Source organism: Grus americana, chromosome 4 (genome assembly GCF_028858705.1).
Source record: "Grus americana isolate bGruAme1 chromosome 4, bGruAme1.mat, whole genome shotgun sequence".
NCBI classification, from domain to species: Eukaryota; Metazoa; Chordata; class Aves; order Gruiformes; family Gruidae; genus Grus; species Grus americana.
This window is the reverse complement of record NC_072855.1, coordinates 32,317,369-32,339,992: the sequence shown is the minus strand read 5'-3', so window position 1 is coordinate 32,339,992 and position 22,624 is coordinate 32,317,369. Positions and strand designations below refer to the sequence as shown.

Here is a 22,624-nt window from a genome sequence, read left to right as displayed (position 1 = left end):
TGACTGGGACAAGCAAGTTCTAGCGTGGTCTTTCTTGTTTTCTCTAAACGAATTACAACAAAACTCCAGTCAACAATTCCAAAAAACCTCAGTGGTTGTGTCAGTTTTCAAAACTCATCTACACAGGCAGCTTTCTCTTTAATTTAACAATATGAACATGTAATCTGAAGACTTTTTCTCCACACATCCCACCACTTTAGTACAAAAAGGTTGTTCCCAGTGTTGGAGGAGCAGTTGTTGGCTTCATAATGAATTTTGCCCCCTTTCACTTCTCTGGATTTAAGAGTCCTCTCAGTTCTTATAGACTAATTAGGCGATTCTTTTAACACAACAGGTGATTTCTCAAAGTACCTTTCATAGGGGAAAAAAAAAGTTTTTTGCCACATACCTATCTCTTTAGTTTACACATGGTATGAAGCTCTAGCTACAAAACCTCACAGTGACTTTGACCTAAGCAGTTTTCCAGTCCCATGGTATTTGTAGAACAGCACAGAAGTTTCTTCTCCATACCTAAAATAATTTGGGTGAAATGCTGATTCAAAAGCAGTCAATGAGCATTTTGCTATTGATTTCAACAGAGCAAATATTTCATTTTGATGGTTTATTGGTGATAGAATTTCAGAACATCAATATTTAGAAAGATATATAATATACAATAAGCCACATAATTGCATAGAACTATGAAGTAAAATCATTTACTCTATATTAAAGAATTTCAATCTAATGTATTTATTCCTATGTAACATTTAATTTAGCTGCAGAAGACTAAACTGGCTGACACAAAAAACCCCAAGTTTTCAATATAAAAGAAACGGTTCTGCAAATAACCACAGGCAAGAGATCCAGCAGGTAAACTGTCATCTATGTTTTTGGAGATTAGAAATTGCTGTTGCCAAAGTTCTTTCTAAACTGACCTGGAAAGAGAATTATTTAGTGAACCAAAATCTGACTAACACTAAGTGCTTAAATGAAAAAAAAAACATCTAGGAGACACTTCATAACATCCTCACAGTCATGTTCCACATCCAGCTCAGTATCCCATATTTTGTATTTGAAGTTTCTCTGGGGTGAGCTCTTTTCTCTGCCCCCTATCAGAATACCTTTTTTTTTTTTTCCTGCTCACGAAGCAACTACGCCTTGTTTGCTCCAAAAGGCAACTAACAGATGAAGCACTGACTTTTACTGCAATGTCTATCTTAACAAGGAACTGTGATGGCTAGAAGCTACTGTATGTAATGTATGTATATGCTCACTCTTCTCAAAGATTCTGAAGGGAAGAGGATTTGATCACACATCAAGACAAGAACAGACAGTCACAGTCCTCTAAATACTACCTCTACTGTCTCTCAAAACTTTTGCTAGTAGGAAATAAGTTTCTCCCAATTCAATCTAAGCATCTTTTACATGCCCTAAAACTCCTTCAAGTAATAGGGAATGTAGCATCTGCCTTGATAAAATACTCCAAAATGTAAGTTATTTTCAACACTAGGAAGTACCTTTTTATCTCTTTGCCTAAGCAGTTTAAGAGCCCCCTACTAGTGAACATCTTTTCTGTTTTTAAGTATCTGTCTCCAGTGATCCATATTCTCTCAAAAGCTAGTCTGAACAGCTGGCTTGCATTACAACTGCATGTATTAGCAGGACTATGTATTGCTCCCTACCAGTCCACATCTCATTTTCCTGTCCTCTTTAAATCTGGCTAATTCTAAAGGAGGTGAGTTAGTCTGTACACCATGTGAATGATGAGGGCATTCTAGTGTGACATAGAGACAGCCCTACCATGACCCACACAGAAAACTCTTCAATCTTGCAATGTAACAATAAAAATCCACTATTTTTTTTAACGACCAACTACTGAAAATCTTCATTGTTGTGACAGTGCTTCTAGTATTTTCACATCTCTTGAAATACACACACTTGAATCATTTGCAGTCAAATTTTATCCTATTATTTATTATAGATATTGCAAAACATATCCTTATATAAGGATACATAAATATACATGCACACATATACCTTTGCACATGAATGTGAAAGTTTTTATAGCTTTATGTCATTAACTACTCTAAGAAATGCTTCACTTTAGCTATCAAGTGGATTTTTTTCATCCTCATATCCACTCCTTCCACTCAGTTATGTATTTCTTGAACTAGGGACAAAGACTGCACCATCAAAAAGTGTGTTACAAGCTAGTAGAAAAGTATCTTTAAAATCCACAAACAGTTTTGGAAATTAAAAAATATAAATATCTAGACAGTAATCATAAGTCATAAATAAATACTTTGCAGCACATTTTCAGGTAACTTCAGGTTTAACTATTGTCATAGTCACAGATTAATGATCAAAAATAAATTCCTATTCTTTTGGCCTGCTCCGTGCCAGCTTGAGATAATCCTTGAATAAAGGTGACCGGTTTTGTACAACATCACTGACTTAATATCAGTATTGATACAAGTTTTTTATTTTTATGTTAACTGTAAAAATGTCACACATTAGAGAGCAAAGCAATCACATTTAACAAGACAATATACAACCAAGAATGATGAAGGCTATTTTTCTCCCCCATGTTGAATGACATATGACTTATTTGCAATGTTTGCTATAAAATACTTCCTAGTGCCAACTAGCATCAAACTCCATGTCCCACTTTCAGAACACATTGATTAGAATCACTGGAAAAAGAATGATGCTATATTTCTGGAGGAAGGTCATTCCAGATATTTCAGTCTCATTCTAACAATAATTCAAGATTTGTGCCACGGGTTCCTTGATTTTTACTATATCCTTCAAAAGAAGTAAGCCATTTTCTATTTTTATCTTTTTAGTTCAATAAATTACTCCATCGGCAACAGGAAAATTGAGAAAAAATGCACTCAACCACTGCTTCAACCATTTTTGCTTTCCTGAAGACAGGTAGATTAGCAGAAGAAGAGATAAGGCAACTAAGAACAACAAAGTGGAAATGAGACAAAATTTAGTCCTTGTTCTGCAAGATGAATACTATAGCCTGACCTTTCATGTATTATAAAATATCTATTATCAGCTATGTAGCTTGCTAAAATCAGTAATACTCTGACACAGAAGTTTTCCACCAGCAGAGTTCTTAGCACATCCAAAGTTGATCTAAAGGCCATCACAGGAATTCATTTGGAGTCTTATTGTCAAAAACAATGTGTTATCAGCCTCCTGAGTCATGTTAACAGAGAAACACAGCCGACTTTCTAAGTTATGGGATACTGTTAACACCAAATGAAGATCTATATTCACTAATAATTAGTTCCAACAGTCACAAAATATGGATTATTTTTTGATACTATCAAAAAAAGTCTTAGCTTTCAGCAGAGCCACATTGCTCTGCTACATAGAATTCTCCAAATACTTAGCATATTTGATGATTATTGGATTTTAATGTCATGATGACATAGATATTACAGGCTATTTTCATACTTCTGAAATATTTGAGATTGCTGGTGAAACCCTAAGCCCTGACACACTTTTCAATCTTTATTTGCTATCCTATACACTAGAAGATCAGGGATAAGAATTTCACTCAAGTAAACTACAAATATTATTTCAGAATATCTAAATGCAGTAATGAGTCATAAGACAACCTAAATTTGGTAGTGGAGATAACACATAATTCTTGTAGAAATGATCTTGAATAATTGAGTTAATTGACATATTGCTAACAATGACCTACAAGTCAACACAAACGAAAAGAAATCCTTTATAGCTCTCTATAGTTCACTAGCAGTGGTTAAGCCCTTAATTAATTTCAGTGTAAATATTAACAAATTTGAAGTGGGACACATGTAAAAGTTTAGTGCAATTGTATTATCATGCAATACTTTTGAATGCATCGAGATTTTGTGCATTAGCTAGCCCATAGAAAAAAAATTACAATATGTAAAAAATAAAAGTAACAAGCCCATGAACAGCAATTCCAATCAATTCACACAGTCAGCACTTAAAACACAGGGCTTGAATGCCTTATCAAAAAAAGCATAAAAATTCATACTATGGTGATCATAAATAGCTTGTAATGGTATTTGTATATTATACAGAGTTCTAGCTTTTATTCTGTATGTTTACATTCCAGCCCTAAACTTTGAAGTTCCAACTGGCTGACAACTCAACACACATCCCAGAAAGAAATGCATATTTAACGTCAATTTCCTAAAAAGTTTAGAAAAGTGTTTGAAAATTACTTTTTTCCCCAGAAAATACTCACAAAAATCTCTGAAAGAGACCAGAGTGGAAATTCATAGTGTATCAGGACTGACAGAAACATTCAGAATTTACTTTAGAAGTCTGACATATTTATCATTATACTAATATCTCAACTGTATTTAAAAACTGCATTTCAGTACATGCAATGAGAAATTGGCTACACTATAAAAACACTGATAATAGTGTTATCTCTTCTGTTCCAGCGAATATAACCTCAAAGAGGAAGCTTCCTCTATTGACAATTCAAAGCCTTCTTGAGTATTCACATTATGACTCTGACACTTGCATGACTGATAAGAGACAAAGTCAGAAAAAGTTTGAAGGTTACTCTTTTGTCTCCCTTGAAACTGGTATTTTTAATACCATCTAACAACCCTTTTCTGACAAACTCTCTGTTGAGAAATGCACTATTTTGGGGCAGATATTAAAATGCAGCTTCTGTATGTTTGAAAGTGTTCTACTCCCTTTTTTTTAGCTTGCCAAATTAAAATAAAATCATCAGGAATAATAGAACTGACCTTTAAAATGAAAAGAGGAAGCATCGCAACTAGGAAATATATCTGTACACACCAAGGTATTTGTTAGGTCTGTTAAAAGATTGAATTTTTTTAATTGTTTATGTCTAGGATCTAAATATCAACTTGAATATATATATATATTTTCAAAAGAATTGTAGAGAATTATAAAAATATTAAAGGACTCGAGATTCTGTTTGAAAGCCATAAATAAGACAACATAAAAATATTTCTATAGTATGACCTGTGAAATAAAGGAAAATTCTATTCACAGTGTATTAAGAAAGGAAATTATATTCATAGCATATTCAAAATAAATACATGATGAAAGGTGCCAGGTTTCACCCACTGTAATATTTAAAAATATAATAGAAAATCCACATTGAAATTATTTTTATGTACAAAGGACACAATATATTTTAAAACTCTTATTATCACACATTAATAGCATTTAGGTACTAAGTTACTTTTCTCAGTTGTGAAAATCTTGATTTGATAATCAACAAAAATTATATCAATCTTATATCTACGAGACCTAAAGTAAGTCAAGAGTTACAACTGAAGAATTCATTAAAATTTTTGTGAATTTGAGTTAGCTATTATTTACATACAGACCTATAACACATTATTTGGAATCTCTTCTCAACACCAAAATTGTTTTTCAAATTTGGAATGAAAAAAGCAGTTTACGCTTTGGTAGTCATATTTTCTAAACATTCATTCAAAGAGGCATTTTCACTGTCAATAGAAAATTACAAGATTGAAGAGTAAGGATCTTCAACTTAAGTAGACTCTTCAGAAAATATATTTTCTCATCTGACATGCAGCCTAGCAAAGCCTTAAAAGTATAAAAACGAAGCAGGCAGCAAAGCATTTAAGTCAAGATTCTGAGAAGCCTATTGAGGTTTGGTCTTTTCAAGAAATAAAGACCAGACCAGACCAGCACAGAGCTACTAAGATAAAAGCAGACAGAACTCAAAGCTCTATCTAGTTTTCATTCATATGCACATGTATTAGCAGGAAATTTGACAATCCATTACCAGAATATATCTGGTAAAATGTAAGACATACCTTCTCCTAGGAACAGGGATATCAGATACAAATCTGTGACTGAAATGTCTTCATGGAAGCAGAGCCTCCTGCTCAACATCACCCTTCATATCAGAACAAATTTCAAAATTTGATTGGAAGAATACCACCATTACTGATACAAAGATGCTTATGCTGAGTTGCTGAGGAGTCAAAGGCTATGTTTATATCAGCAGGTAGTGCATATTAATTCTCCAAACCCAATATCCACACTATACACATCTCAAGTGGTTCTACTTCACACTAGTTCCTCTTTGGTCCAATGGACCAAACAAACCAGTAGGAGGTGGAAGGGTACCAGCTGAACTCCTGGAGTCCACCTTCTGACTTTGTTTCATCAAAAAGGCTCACAGATATTGGTCTCTTGCCCCAAGTAACAAGTTATAGGACAAGAGGAAATGGCCTCAAGTTGCATCAGGGGAAGTTTAGATTGGATATTAGGAAAATTTTCTTCACCAAAAGGGTTGTCAAGCACTGGAACAGGCTGCCCAGGGAAGTGGTTAAGTCACCATCCCTGGAGGTATTTAAAAGATGTGTAGATGTGGTGCTTAAGGACATGGTTTAGCAGTGGACTTGGCAGTGCTAGGTTAACGGTTGGACTTGATGATCTTAAAGGTCTTTTCCAACCAAAACGATTCTATGATAGTCTGTGTGCCCTGCATAATGTGAACCGAAGTATAGAAGGTGGGAATGAAGACAGCACGGGCTTCATAAGATCACCCCTTATCACTGGTGCAGGTGAACTCGCAGAAAAATGGAAGTGAAAAGGTAAGCTAAGATTCAGTGGAACATTTCAGGCTTTGGAGGAGAACAAGGTCAAGAGAGAACTCAGACCGCACTCATGGAGAGGATATTACAAAGTTGAAGAACTGAAAGGCATTCAGAAAAAGAACTCCTCATGGTAGATTAGAGACTAATTTTTTAAACAGAATTGAAACGGATACTACTAACACCAGACCCCAATGATCAGTTTGTGACACCTGGCAGATTCAATCCTCAGTTACCTGCTGGTTCAACAAGAAGCAATAATACTATAAGCACATTTTTCACTGAAAAAAGGGCACTGTAAAGACACATGAAGTATAAAATAATTTCAGATAAAATGACCTGAGTTGATTCAGTAAATTCAACTGAAAAATTAATAGTTACACATTTAAAACTTTCAATTTAAGATTTCTACATTTCAAAAGAGTTCAGCTGAAATGAAAAATTAATGAGGGAAGTCATCTACACTAGAAAAAAATGGTGAATTGAATGAGTCACAGACTAACAGTTTAAGTTTCTTAAGCTATCTTGAATCTGTATCCCACACATCTTAAAAACAAATAAATAAATCAGTGACCTTTCACGGAAGGATTCCAGACCTAACCAATTAATAATCCCAAATGGAATACAATGAACAGCCAGAGCTTAGAAAGAATGGAAAGAGACTGACTAGAAAACACATTTCCCTCTTAAAAGGTCAAGAAGCTTTGCGATAAAATGAAAGTTGTCAGGATGTAAGCTGAGGTGGCCCTGCAAATGAAATGAAAACAGCTCATATTTCAGCCATTAAAAGAGAACGAAGAAGTTAATATGCAGTAAAGGGTGGTAATGACCCAAGTTCTGAATTCTGTTTTCAGCAATGCTTATGATGAATAAAAGGGATACAAGCATCCACAGCTGACAGAATACATCTATACCACATAAAAAGTTGAACGAAAACTCAAAAAGGAGAATTCCAAATCTAGAACATAAAATTGCTACTAGGCTTTAAGATTTATGCTTTTATCTATGCATTCTAGCCAAGTCTATCTGAGCATGTTAGTGTAAATGTATACAACAGCATACACAGAAACTAAACACATTCAGGAAGGAAGGAAGTTAGATTTCAATAACATGAAATCCTTCTGAATAAGTTTTGAAATAAAGTACAATTAAACATATGAAGGAACATGAAAAATGAGATGAAATACAGCACACTTATTGCAAAGAGATAGACACCACATTCATCAGACACAATCTCTTCCTTAACATAATTAATCCTCTTGACAAAGAAAATGTGCTACTATTTATCTGGACTTTGGCAATTCATTCTGTTACATGTAAAGCTGGAGAAAAACAGGTTTGGAACAAACACTATAAGCAGGTTGGATAACTATCTCAATGGGAAACAGAATAGGCCATTTAAAAACACATAAAGGAACTCTAGATCCTGGGACTAATTTATTAAATTTCAAGTTGATGATGAGAGTGCAAGAAAAGGTAATAACGAATTCAGCTGATATTAGAAAGGTACTGAGGACAAAAAAACCAAACCCATCACTACATTACATGGGAAAAAAAATGAAGGTTATATGTTTCAAAAGTCAGAAGGAATTCCACAAATTATGTTCTCATTATCTGAAAACAACTCAGCTAGAAAAAAAAGTATTCACTATGTAAGTATAGCCTGAGTATGATTCATTAATGTGATCAGCCTATTAAATAATTAAGTCAAAATCAAAGTACAAAGTATTGCACCTGTAATCCACCCAACAATTAAAAGAAGTTTTATTTGAGTACAAAAGGTGGTAACATAGCACTGTAGAACAAGTCTAAGATTTTGATAAGATGCACTTGCCCAGGACAGGACAATGTACAAGGGCCCTCCCACTACTGTATACCCATGCACTATCAATTAAACTTCAAAGTAATTTGCTAGATCAGAGCTATATGAAACAGTGTAGATGGTCAAATGCAAAAAAAAAAAAAAAAATTAAAGGGCAAAGGAGAAGGAAAAAACTCAAACCAGTAGTATGTATTTGGACTAAACTTGTTACCTTGGTAGTATACTTATGTTAATAACCCAACCTTACGGTATTCTTTGACTCTCAAAGGGACTAAGTTCCAAGGATAAGTGGCTCATTTTAAAGACATTAAATATATCAGAGCAGACATGGCAACTGGCTACCTATTTGTTTCTGGTTTGAGTGGGGTTTTTTTTTCAGTTGTCCTTTTTTTTTTTTTTCCCAAATTGTGTGTTTACTATTGTGGTTGTGCTGTCTATTTTCAGGATTCATTCTACCCTGTGCTGTATCTGCTATCTTTTTTGGAAGGTATGTTCTTCAATTTATATAGAAAATAACCCTCTGAGTAACAGTGGTATGAATGTCTCTCTAATCTGTTTTTTCTAGAATTTTTTTCCTGAGCTCTAAAGAGAGTTGTTTGGAGGGGTTTCAATTGTTCGTTCTTCAGTAAATGAAGCTCTCCAATATTTTAGTAGGGTTAGGGAAACAGGAAATTAAACAAATAGGAGAAAATAGCCAGAAGAAATACAAATTAAAGTCTGTGTATTGTTTTTACTTTTCCAGTTGTTCAAGGTTTGCAAAACATTTGCAGACCTGAATTTAATATAGTGTTTTTAAGTGATGAGAGGGATACAGTGGAAAGACCACAGTAGCAAACACACTACGGTACCTCTGTGAGCACTACCTAAAGCAGCATATATATTCACAGCATGTCCTTGTGGTTCTGTATTTTCCAGAGATAATTAATAATAATGCAAGTGATCAATTACTGGGATATTAAATGACAAACAGCATGAATTTAATTCAATTTGGTTGTTAAATCGATTCTTAAAATCCATTCTTAAACTGTGCAGCTGATCCAATGCTTGCATTATTTCCACTTACTGTAGCATACTTCTAGTTAAATGCACATTCAGAAGGTGAAGTAGCTAACATTGACAAAACTCTCTCCAGTTCTTTAGAGTGCCACACAAAAGGGCTGTGAGTACACTACTATGCCCAAGTATTACTTCACATTTCCAGAGCTCAGTTTTGAAGTTTTGTTTTTACATGCAAAGCATTTTAATGGCAGCATACCTACTTGCATTCTCAAGACAATCTATCTCAGCTCTGTTATGCAGAAGTAAAGTCTCCTAAGGACTGTAGACCAACTTTTCTAACCAATACATGTGGCAGTTCTGCAATGGCTTTTTAAGTGGCAGACAGAAGCGTGCCTGTCTAAAGGGTAGTGCAGAATGAAAATAACTCCTTGTTCTAAAGCTTGTGTTAAGCCCACTCCTTTTGGGAACTTGTTTCTCAACAATGTGGTGATGGAGTTTGAATTCTGGCCAGTAATTAGGATAGAAGTTAAATTCTCTCCTCCTGGTCAAAAACCAAAACCCACAGATATCCTGTGTCCTGGGCTGCATCAAAAGATGCATGACCAGCAGGTCGAGGGAGGTGATCCTGCCCCTCTACTCTGCTCTTGTGAGACCCCACCTGGAGTACTGCATCCAGCTCTGGGGGCCCCAGTACAAGAGAGACATGGAGCTGTTGGAGCGAGTCCAGAGGAGGGCCACGAAGCTGATCAGAGGGCTGGAGCCCCTCTCCTATGAGGACAGGCTGAGGGAGTTGGGATTGTTCAGCCTGGAGAAGAGAAGGCTCTGGGGAGATCTAATTGCAGCTTACCAGTACCTGAAGGGGCCTACAGGAAAGATGGTGAGGGACTGTTTATGAGGGAGTGTAGTGACAGGACAAGGGGTAATGGGGTTAAGCTGAAGGAGGGTCGATTTAGATTAGATGTTAGAAAGAAATTCTTTACTGTGAGAGTGGTGAGGCACTGGAACAGGTTGCCCAGAGAGGCTGTGGATGCCTCATCTCTGGAAGTGTTTAAGGCCAGGTTGGATGGGGCTTTGGGCAACGTGGTCTAGTGGAGGGTGTCCCTGCCCATGGCAGGGGGACTGGAACTAGATGATCTTTAAGGTCCCTTCCAACCCAAACCATCCTCTGGTTCTATGATTCTATGATTTAATGTCCAGAAACACTGAGAAATATTTGATATCTAAAAGGTGAGACGTATAGTACTACCCTACTGCTTTTCAGAGGATCAGAAGAACAATCTGCATATACAATAAAACTTTTTAGTTTACCTTTTAATTTAGTCCTTATGTCGTCTTCTATTATTTCTTCCTTCAGGAACAGTCAGTAAACATGAAAGGTTAGGCAAAGAAAGGAATTAATGTTGGCATCTCAGCTAGACAAAAAAAAAAGTCAGAATAATTTTTGTTTCTATGAATAAAGACAAAAAGCACTGTATATTTATCAAAATATCAAGTAGCAAATAACTGTTGCCTTGCAGATTAAAAAAAAGAAGTATCAAAAATTCTTCATGTTCAATAAAATTAACCACCATAAAAAAAAAATAACCACAATAAAAAGGTATCTCTCTGAATCAGGTATTATGGGTGAATTAGTCCGTGAAGGACTGTCTGAAGTATGCTGCTTCATTTACATTAAGACTCAAATGCATGTTCCTTCTCTTGAGATTGTTCGCAGGCATAAGAGAAATCTAATCTGTTACATCGAAATGACAGCATTAGAGATTACTAGCAAAACTATATGGAAAGGCAAGAGCTCTCCAACAGAAATAGGCACCAGGTCTGTAACTCTAGAAGGCTCTGTAGGATAGAAAATATTTTGATACTTGCTTAGCAATTCACAAGACAATTGCCAACTGCTGACATTTTACTTCAGCAAAAGGAACATCTGCACCCTTGTATTATAGATTATCTTTCTGCAGGGAAGAGGAAAGATTCACAAAATAATCCATCTAAAGTAGTGAAAGACTGTGCTGTGTAATAGGGAAAATATGGTAGAGTTCTTTCCTCTCTTCTCCCTTCCCCACTCTCTCAAAACTGTTGAAAACTTGTACGATTTTTAGAAGAAAACAGACATGCTTAGGTTGTTTAATAGCTACAGGAAGAATGTCTGCACAGCTCTATTCAGAGAACAGAATCTATACAGAGAAAAATCTCTATGACTACTCCAGCCTTAAGGTTTTCTCGTTTCCAGTGTGGATATTGTAGTGATATCATAATAGTGCTAGTGCCACTTAAGCAATGGTATGCTGTCAGGAGCTCTGAAAAGGTGTACTGCAGGGCTAAGTCTAATTTTATTAAAGTGAGTGTTAAATTCTAATTAAGAACTCAGCTAAATCAGCTTTTACTGAAGAGAAGGATAAAATTTACCTTGACTGTTCCTGAGGGAAATAAAAAAAGATAAAAATAAATTAAAGGGTAAAATCAAAAGAATGATGCGGATGGTCAAACACTGAACAGGTTGGGGAATCTCTAACCTTGGAGACATTCAAAATTTGCTTAGACAAAGTCCTGAGCAGCCTGATCAGCTTTGAGCAAGCAGCTGGACTAAACGATCTTCACAGGTCCCTTCAAATCAAAATTATTTTATTAGAGAAGACTCTTAGCTTTTAACTTCTACACAACCAGTAAAGTCCCAGAAGACACAAAATCTAGATTCCTACCTGGCAATCAAGCTGAGTTTAAAAAAATGACTCTTGTTCTAGTAGTAACAGAACAACATGAACAGGTTTTCTCATGTCATTCTGTTTTTCTGTCTTAAAAAAGAAAAGTCTGTTTTTCTGTACTGCATTATCATTCTATCTTCAGATACTTCATAACTTCACATATTTGAGGTCTCTCTGACTTCTGACATGAACAGTTATTCTGTAAAAAACAGTTCTTTCAAATGAAATTAAATTGCTTCCAGGAGCTCACCTACACCTAGCAAAAGGTAGGCAGGGGTAAGGAGGAGTGTTTGTTACTTGAAAGTGGCATCAGTCAATTAAAATTGGATTTCTGTTGTTACAAGCAGCAATTAAAATCTAGTGCTTTTTTATTTTATTGGATTTTATCATGACAGACTACTTGCTGCCTGATTACTTGTTTAAATCCAGTTTTATTTGACAGGAAAACGTTCCATCTTTACTCAGCCAAAACTACAGTACTTGCAATACAATGGCACTATCTGAACTTTTACAGCAATCAGAATTGACCATTTTAAGAATTTAGAGGTTCTAATGCCTCATCTGAGCAACCCTTCTGTCATGAGCATTTTCCTACCTCCTTTTTCCCCCTCCTCCCAATAAAAAAGGGTACAAAATATTGTGTAAGGTTTCCCTTTTCTAATATCAAGGTAAAAACGTGTTATACAGAAAGCTATTGAAATGCCAGCTACAATCACACTTGCAATCTCAAAAATTAGGACAGATTTCTTATACAGGTTAATAGTTTTCCCAACACTATTTTAGATATGATGTTGCCCATTTGTTAATGTGTTGGTCTGTTAACAGAATTAAGATTGTTTTATATTAGTTCTACATCTTACACTGCCGATTATAGATTCCTTTTTTGACTAAATCAAGATAGACGTTTAAATTAAAGGCTTGAGAAACCCATTACTAGTTGCAGTTTCTGAATAGACTCACTGCTTTGATGACCACAGGAAACCTGTTTCATTAAATACACTCATAACATGAATAACCTACTTCTCATTTCTATCAAGCGTATTAACATAAATAATTGGCTATTCCAAAAAAATAGTAAGAAGTATTTTCAATAGCACTGTGGTTGTGATTATTGTCGATAGATGCACCAAAATATTGCTGTGGTACTACTGATGCCAATCTGGATATCTTATATTAGACAAGGATATAATTATCTGTATGAACTTTTTTTATCCAAAAGCAAGACAAATATGTAACAATATATCACATAGCAAAGTGACTTTTTTATATATTGAAACTACTACCAAGCAATCTAGCCACTTTCAGAAAAGTGGGGCATTACAAACGCAATCTTGGTGAACAGTACTTCAAACATGCTTCCAGACACACTGAAGGCAAAAGGACAATGTATTTACTGTGACTTACTGAGCTTGAAAGGGAGAGTCATTCTTTAAAATCATTCCAAGAAAGTTCCATTTATTTTAATTAGACTCACATGAAAAAGTCATGTCAAAAACCACAGAAGAATATACTTTAATAAATGACATTTTGTCCTGCTTAGCAATAGAGGACTAATGTGAATTAATAATCTCGATATTCTAAGCATAAAATTTTCAGAATACCTTAATTTTACATGGATAAATGCAAAAATGAATAATAGTAGTCAAACATATTTTTCATTTAACTTCAGAAACATACAGATTACCAGATACTCGTATCTGCTAGACCATTCGAAAAGTGGTATTTTAGAGACTGTTCCTGAATAAAGATCAGTGGTTATAAAACTATGACAGGTAAGTAGGAAAAAAAAAAAAAGGCTGAATAAACTCCACAATTCAACAAATATTTATATTTGATCTGATATTGCAAAGTGTTCTATCTAAAAGATCTGCTAAACAGTTATAAATTCCTTCCTAAGGACATAATCTGTGTTATGCTTAAGCAATTTTAACAAGCTTTTGAAATATAAGACGTGTAAAAAAAAAATCCAATTAATATAGTGGCAAGTAATACCATTACCCATTTCACAAAGCATCAGCTTATGTAGGAAAAACATCTAATTCTGACAATAAAAATATCATATTTCTCTCTTCACAGAGAACCTTTTCCAATTTCTAATAATTTTTTCTCAGAAAAGGAGAAAATTATGAGCCTTGAAATTCAGTATTTCAAGTTTGTCCTTTGCCCTGTTCTCATTTAGACCAAACTTTCAATCATTTTAAAGATGACGTCTTGTGCATACTGCACAATAAAAATTGTAGAATTTGTATCCAAGTAAAAAAAAAATGGCTGCTAACCCTGGATAGACATACATAAATGCTTTCTTAGCCATTGCTGCTATTCTATTAAAAGCTGATGAAAATCTAATGCGAATTCTTTGCTATTAGGTCAATTAAACAGCAACAGAAGCACCTCTGCAGGAGGCTCAAAAATACGTAATTGCTTTCTCCAGCTCTCTACTTGTCTTACCACCAGCTCTCTACAGATCAAGCTCTGAATAAAAATAAGGACTCTCCCAAGACTGTTTATATACAGACACCAATGGGATGTTTAGTTTTCACTCTCAACTCCAGTAAAATAGGTACAGGTTTTAGTGTCACACAGTCAGTAAGGGGCTAATCCTAACAAAATTATTAGGCAGAAGATGAACAACTCCAAAAACACAACAGAGATAAAAAAAAACGTTGTCAAGACAGAAGACTAGCACGAGTTGCATCAACCTAAACTAGAACTGAAATATCAAACAACGGTACTGTGTGATTCAGCTTTCTACAGAAAAAATGATCCTGCTTTCATGTGGACCCAAAAACTGAAATTAGCTGATGGCAATGGAGAATAAAGGAAGTAACTGCAACGACCTCAATAAGAGAGCACATCAACTTCACAGAATAGACCCACACAGAATTACAGAAATATGGTTTAAAAGCTCCATTCAAAGAATACAATCATAGAATTAAAGTAATTCAGGTAATCAAACAAAGAAGCATAAATGCAGTGCACAAGCAAAAAAATTTAAGAACAGGTAATGTTCCTTTTACAAGATACTAGCACTAGTAAGTAGTGCTGTTTAAGCAAAGCAACAAATGTCTTTTCATCTTTTGAAAAAATAGGAATTTAAGGAAGAAAAATGTGTCATCTAAAATTATGACAAGAACAAAGCAAATAATAGGAGATATCTGAAGTAAGTAACAGTTTATGAAGACAGAATATTATCACTTTCAAAGTCTGGTGGCATATCAGGCTCTACAGCTAGTACAGAACTGAACCGCTAACTCCTATGAAATAAGAAAAGCTAATAATTAGTAAATTTGAACCTAACAATAAAACAACTAAGCTTGGTGAGCTATTCTATGCTTCCTCTTAAAAAGAGAATTTTACATTGGTAAGACTGTTAACAATGGTTGAGAGTATTACATGCAAGTAATTCTTGCACAAAATTAGCATGGACATTTAGAATTGGTACTAAATCCTAGACACTGGAAAGAAAGTGATGAGTTAAATTTCACCCAGAAGTAAAGACAGCAGTTGCTAACTTAATGCAGACAGTGTTACAGTGAATTATCATGGTTGAATAAATCTCACAGAAGTGTTAGATAAGCACTTTTATGACTTCAAATTCACAGGAACATAGATAAGTGCTAGAAAAATGAAACGGAAAAATGTTCAATAATGTTATTTGGAAAAAAATGCAATGTAAAATAGGTAAAGGTTTACAGAATACTTATTAAGCTTCTAACAGTGGTAAAAAACAGAGCTTTAAGTTAGAACTATAGCGGTCAGTACCTTATATAAATCAGGAGCTTGATGATCCTGCATCTATACTTTTTTTTAATTCTTAGAATCTGATTTGTTTTACTTACTGACACAGACATAACTCCAAGGAGGCGAAAGTACTGACACATATGAACAAGGAGAGACAGGTGCATCAGAGGCACAGAATAGCTTACCTGAAGTCATATAATGGAGCAAAACCAGAAAAGAAGGTATGTGTGTACAGTAAATTAGTAACTAGTACTTAAAACCATCTCTACCATCATTTTCGTTATTTAGTTGTGTATGTTAACACTCCCAAACCAGCAGTTTTTCAGACACTCAGATAGGATATGAGGACTTCACAGTCTGAAAACTGAGACAAGATGGCATAAATTCAGGAACAATTAAAGAGATATTTTTAATGATTTAATGTAGCCTATACTTCAGAAACAGGTCTTTAAGAAGGGTAACATGGATAAAACTGGGTATGGTAAAAACTAATTTGTCACAAACAGTGCTTTTTCTACGCAATATTCCTCCTTTCTGTCACTCTGTAGGAAAGCATCATAAATTTAATACTGTAAGACAGTACTGAAAAACTCTAAATTTTTATAAACACAGTGTTTTACAGAGATTATTTATTACATTATCAGTTCTACTTCTGCATAACAAAGTTGACAGATGGAATCATGTCATTTTATGACATCAATATGCTACTACATTTCTGATACAGAGCAAATCGGTACTCAAATTCAAACCATCATTTTTTTGCTACTCCAATGAAGCTATCACACAAAGGGAGCTTTGAATATTTTTTTTTCTTTAAGACACAAACCAGCCTCCTTTAACCAGTGCTGGTCAAAGCTGAAAATAGCTTGACAGTCCACTCATCCTGAAAAAGCTTCCTGACCACTAAGTTCACTGCAAGATTCCATCCCAACAACTTGCTTGGAGAGTTGTAAATAACAAAGAGTGGTAGAAACTAGCCAAGGTCCTTTTTACCTTCCCAGTTGGCAAAGAGAGTTTCTCCTTCTGAACTCTGATGAATGTTTGCTAATTTGTGAGCAGGAAGAAGCAAGCAAGAGAATTTCTTCAAAGACAGCAGTAACAGTAATTTTGGCAGTAATCAAATAGTGGTAACTTCTTAGTAAAGCTGATAAAGAATTTAAATCGAAGGAGTTAAGAGATATAGGAAAAAGCATTCCATAAAGTTCAGTGGAAATGTTACAGGCATGATGGAAAAAAAGCACATGAAAAATATAAAGCACATGAAAATATTTGCTATCTCCTTTTCTAACTAAAATGCTCAAGAAAGAAGATAAGAGGTTACAAATCTCAAAGGTTTGTGTAAATGAGCCCCTCCCCCCCCAAAAAAAACCAACCACCAAATAAAAAGCAAACTTGCTTTTCACCTTGTGAAGGAGCACGTTTCTACAAAAAGACACAATATTCATTTATCTTTGGACAGCGGAAATTGTGTGGTATGGAACATTTTATAACACATTCACTACAGCTGGGAGCCTGATAGAGTTTTGAAAAACACGGCCATTCATTTCATTGCTGAAATCAAAGATGGTAGAATTTTCTAAACATCTGAAATTCCAAAACAGACTCTGCTTGCAACTGGAGACTTAAGACTCTAGCACACTATCACACAGTGCTATGGCACTGTAATAATTACTGCAGGGAGTAACTATATATGTGTGTGTGTGTGTGTGTGTGTGTGTGTGTGTGTAATAATTCCCCTCAAAATACAATTGAAAGAATCAACTCACCACTTGTCCATTCTGAGGATTTTTATGTGCATACGGGGGTCCACGGATGTGATTCCACATCTGACCAGATGTCATAGCAAATACAACACACTAGAAAAAAAATAGAAAACAATATACTCATTTATTTACCCAGAAGAATTGAACAGAAAACCATTCTGCTGGTGATGTTTGTTTTAGATACATAATTGTTTACCTAACCAGATACAGTACCTACCTCTATTTGATTTTTAGAATAGGGTTTTCAGATGTGTTGCTTTCATAAAATTCTTAATGACTTCTGTTACAAAATGAATTAGCTCAAGACAGAGATTTTCAAAATCTCACTTGAAATAATCCTGTCTTTATATGCACTTGAAATTGCCACATTTACACATCTATACGGCAAAAAGCACTCATAGCACAGAAGGCATTAATTTCAAATATTCTGCAAACTGGCGTTCGAGATTTATATAACCTTTCATGAAGTTATTTCTGCCTCTAATATAAATGTTTAGCTTAACTGTTTGCTTTCAGGTGTACAAAATGATATATAAAGCCATAAGAAAAAAAAAATCCAATTATCAACAAAATGTCTGTCCCAATTTATGAAATTCTCATTGTGTGTCTTAAATGATTGTGATTCATTTTAGCTATGACAAATAACAATGGTTGAGCTGGTAGAAAAGTGAAATTTCCTATGGAAACAAGCGTGGAGTTAGGTTAAGAATATATGAAAACTGTAAAAACGGACAGTAATTCTTGCAGAAAGTCATAATGCAGAATCTACACGACAAAATCCATAGTCAAAGAGTCATTATGACTACCTTAAAGATGAAAATATAGTATCTTTTGATTACCAAATGAGAAAAACAGAAATGGAAACTTGGATCACGTGATTATGTCTGACTTATCAGTACAGATAATCCTTACAAAAACTCCAAGATAATTTAAGTGCAGTTGTTACCTATATGCTCATTTTTGAGCATATCAATGTTCCCACTAGCATAGTATAGCCATAGTGATTTAAGTAAATGAATCACGAATGTAAAAATTCATACCATGATGGTTAAGTAAACCAGGGTTTATTAAAACCCTCTAAAAGGTTCTTTAATGTTTAGTAACACGTTTGTGAAATAAATTGCCACCTCTAGCAATATGATTTGAACAAACTTTGAAAGGCCCAGGACTGAATCTTGTCAGGCTTTATCCAAATCTGTCCTGGCTTTCCTGGCTTTAATTTTTTTTAACTTTTTTAGCTGAAACAGTAATTTTTCCAAAGACCATGTGTCTATGCCTAATTGACATTACTTTTGCTTATCTTTGTATGTCTTTTGTATTTTTTTCTATTCTATTTAGGATGAAATAAATATGACCAACAAAATGATGTAGTGCAGGCATAGGATGATAGCAGACAACAAAAGTGGAAACACAGGATGCAGTGTACCAGTATGGAATGACAAAACAGGGGGCACAGGATTACACTGGAGACCCCAAGCCTATAAATATTATGCCAATGGTGAATTAAAGAAATACAGAAATGGGAGCTGGTCAAAACCAGTTTTAGGGGTAACAAGAGAAAAAAGGACAAGTATCCAACATATGTAAGACAATCCCCATTTATCCAGTAAGTTTTGATGTAAAATGTAGTTGCAGATCAGTGAAGGAAGGACAAAGTGTAAAAGTAGCCCCACCCTAGAGCAAAGAGGAAGAAAGCACCAGCATCATACTCCTCCCAGCAAAGAACCTGAAATGCTGACAACTCATCATAGCACCCCCTTGCCCCAAACCAAAGCCAATGAATGATCTCAAGACCCAGACAGAAACAGCAGAAGAGTAACCATGATATCAGAGAAAGGGAAAGATACTAGGAAGTGTGTTCATAACAATTTTAATTGTGTTGTTGTTATTGACATTTTTTGCCCTTGCAATAGAAAGAAAATGAAAATAATGAAAAAAACCCTTTTTTATATCTGGTTTAATAATAATTCTTTGTTGTAGTGTGAAGATTTCAATTACACTAAGAACAGAATCTTGGCTTTAAATATAAGGTGTGTTTCATTTCGCCCTTAACAGGATTTGGAATGTAACACTATAGTAATTAATATGGCATATGAAAGCATACTGGCAGTGATTATTAGCAAATGGATTATGTTTTAATTAATAATATGCCAAGAAATGAAGAGTGTATGTGTTTTCCTTACTGGAAAAGAGTAACAGATAGTTATTTCAATACCTTGCAGATTGTTTTAGCAGAGAAATTTATATTACAATTTTGGTGATGAATCACACAGGAGATGCTTATGCGAAAGTAAAAAAGTATAGAAACTGAAAATGTGGTAACAAAAGTGAGGAGAAAGAGACATTTTGAAAGGCCAAACGTTAGCTGAAAAGTAAAACATCAAAAGAGAACAGATGCATAGAGTGCACAAACTGTGGCTCTCCAAAAGTGAGTTTTCTATGACAAGTCATTTTACTCAAATTACTATATTTAATTTACATTCTCTAGGGCCAAATCTGCTTCCATACAGAAAGATTAAAAAAACCCACCCCAGTTTATATATGGTCATATACTTTATAGTGTATGAATTTCTCAAATTACTGAAGATCTTTAATGCTTGACAATACAAATACACTGTCTCACAACATGGTAACATCTTAAAAAAAAATGTAGGAGTTACAATAGTGAGGAGAAACAAATTCCAAGTATTAATCTTATTGAAAAGGAAGGAGTTAACAATATGGTTGTTTATCCTGAAGGCATCTTTCATATTCTTCCAGACTGTTAGTGACCAAGAAAACTGATTTATTACACCACATCCTGGACCTGCCATGATTTCCTTCCATCATACACACCTCTCTACTATTTCAAAATGACCTTTTCAGGGGCCAAAATACATTCTCCAGCTTCTCCCTTGTTCTCTTCCACTCTTCTACTACTTTAAGTATCCTAAGAAGAGAGCATTTCTATGATATCCCTCAAGCAAGCATTTGGTATGCTACAGACAGCATGACATTCAAGCTTATTTTGCTGTGTTCTATATTCTCCTATTACAAATCATCTGGGTAAAAAAAAAAACAAACCACCAAACATTGGAAACTACAGACTTCTACTGTTTGTAAAATACACTTGAAATACACACCATTATTTGTAGAACAGATGCATGCATCTGTGATATGTGATATATCACACTGATACACAACGTTTACCATTCCAAACCCCACAGTTTCCATAGGATCCCAGACTTCAGCATCCAAAATTTCCAAAACACCTAGTTCACTCACTATTATTGTCAGCTGGTGTTTCCCAGAATAAAACTTTGCCAAATTCATTCCTATGAATAAGCAACTTGTAACATGTGATTAATGACTTCATAGTTACCTTACAGGTTTATATTGTATTTATTTCAATGGAATAATTCATAAGCAGAAAACTGGCCCTTTTCTACAGTTTTCTCAGATCTTGTTGAAGCACAAAGGATAAAAACAGGACAAGAGGAGAAGATTCAAGCTGAGGCACTTTGAGCACTTAGAAAGATTTTCAACTCCACTTATCCAGAGTAGAGTCTGTACTTCAGTAGTTTTGCAGAGAAGAGCACCATGAGATTTCACCCCCTTACCAAGGACACCCCTTTCATCCACCTGCTCCCTTCTTTCTCTTTGTCAGACTCCAAGAAGAACACTAACTGCTGCATGCCACCTGAATTATCAGGGAAGTTCAGGGTTTAGCTATTTCAAGAGCTTCCAGATTTAGGTAGCTTATTCTGCATCCAAATGATAAAAGCAAACAGAGTAGATCTACATTATTGACTGGTGTAGTACAGAGCGGTAAGGACCAATTTGCTACAATACAGTACGGTTCCAGGACCAAATGTCCACAGCATGTCTTTAGTGGTGATAAAGTTCACTTCTATTACCAGTCCTAGGTGAGTACACTATATATGTAGACAAGATTGCTCAAGGATTTTGTTAACAAATTGCAAGTGGTACTTTCTTGATGGCTTCAGAGTGCATGACTTCAGCCTTAGTTTCGCTAAGAGGGAAACTGCTTTGAGCTCACCCGTGGTGCACTTGTGTGTACACCACAAGGCTCCCAAGAACAGACACAAAGCTAATAAGCACCAAGAGTCCTGCCAGAACACTGAATTGCTAGCAAGACACAACTTTACAGGTACCTGGGCAGAATTTCTTGACTGTTCTTGGTCTTGCAAGCTTTGTCAAATGATTTAGGTTTAATACATCACTTTCTCAAAGGCGTAAGTTTTGTTTAACACTATCTGCCAGTTTATTAAACAAAATTACTAGGGACTTAAAAAGCCATTTGGTATGCATGTTGAAGTGAAGCCTCCTCCTAGCAGATACTATACAAAACAGATCATTAGATTTCTTTCTGCAAGTTTAGACCCCAGAACACGACAAATACTTTGCAACATAAGAAAAATAATGAAATTCTAGTTTCATTTATGAATATAGTTAAATTCAAGCATCGTTTCAAAAAAAAGGGGAGACCCAGACAGCCAGTTCTGTACTTAATTTCTATACTGTTCTGTATATGTAAGTTTTAGCCATTTCACAATTATTGTTTTAAAGAAATGTAATTCTATCCAGTTTAATTTTGCTTTTGTACTCAACAAAGGCTACAGAGCTGCAAGATCTGTACTCAATTTCTAAATAACAATCTGTCGCTTATTAGAATCTCCAATAATAGATATGCAATTCAAGGACAGGGACTACAACACACAAGCAAAGAAAATGGGTTTCTGTATCTTTAAAAGGTACTGTGTGTCTCTAAAACCTCTAACTATGAGAAGAAAAGGAAATTAATAACTTGCATTTATTGCTGTTCTTTTGAGATGCCTATCAACCCACGTAGAGGAGCCTGACTTTTTCCAGCTGTATCTTTGAATAAAACACATTACTTTTTTATCCTCAATCCCAGAAGGGTGTAAAAAAGCCACTAGTAGCCATGATACCCTTCAAGCTCTTTTGGAGCAATAACTGATGATGAATGTACTG

The 22,624-nt window shown here is 35.0% G+C and overlaps 1 protein-coding gene across 2 annotated transcripts in view; it reads right to left on the bottom strand.

Annotated features, from left to right (window-relative positions):
* TUSC3 (tumor suppressor candidate 3) overlaps positions 1-22,624 on the bottom strand; it is a 129,722-nt gene that overhangs the window by 38,405 nt on the left and 68,693 nt on the right. Inside the window, exons 6-7 of one of the 2 annotated variants that reach the window (XM_054825395.1) lie at positions 17,633-17,722; positions 10,732-10,771 (exon numbers count right to left, since the gene is read on the bottom strand). In XM_054825395.1, the coding sequence (XP_054681370.1) occupies positions 10,732-10,771; positions 17,633-17,722 (130 nt within the window). The remainder of the gene's footprint in view (positions 1-10,731; positions 10,772-17,632; positions 17,723-22,624) is intronic. The other variant, XM_054825394.1, reaches the window with a different exon arrangement.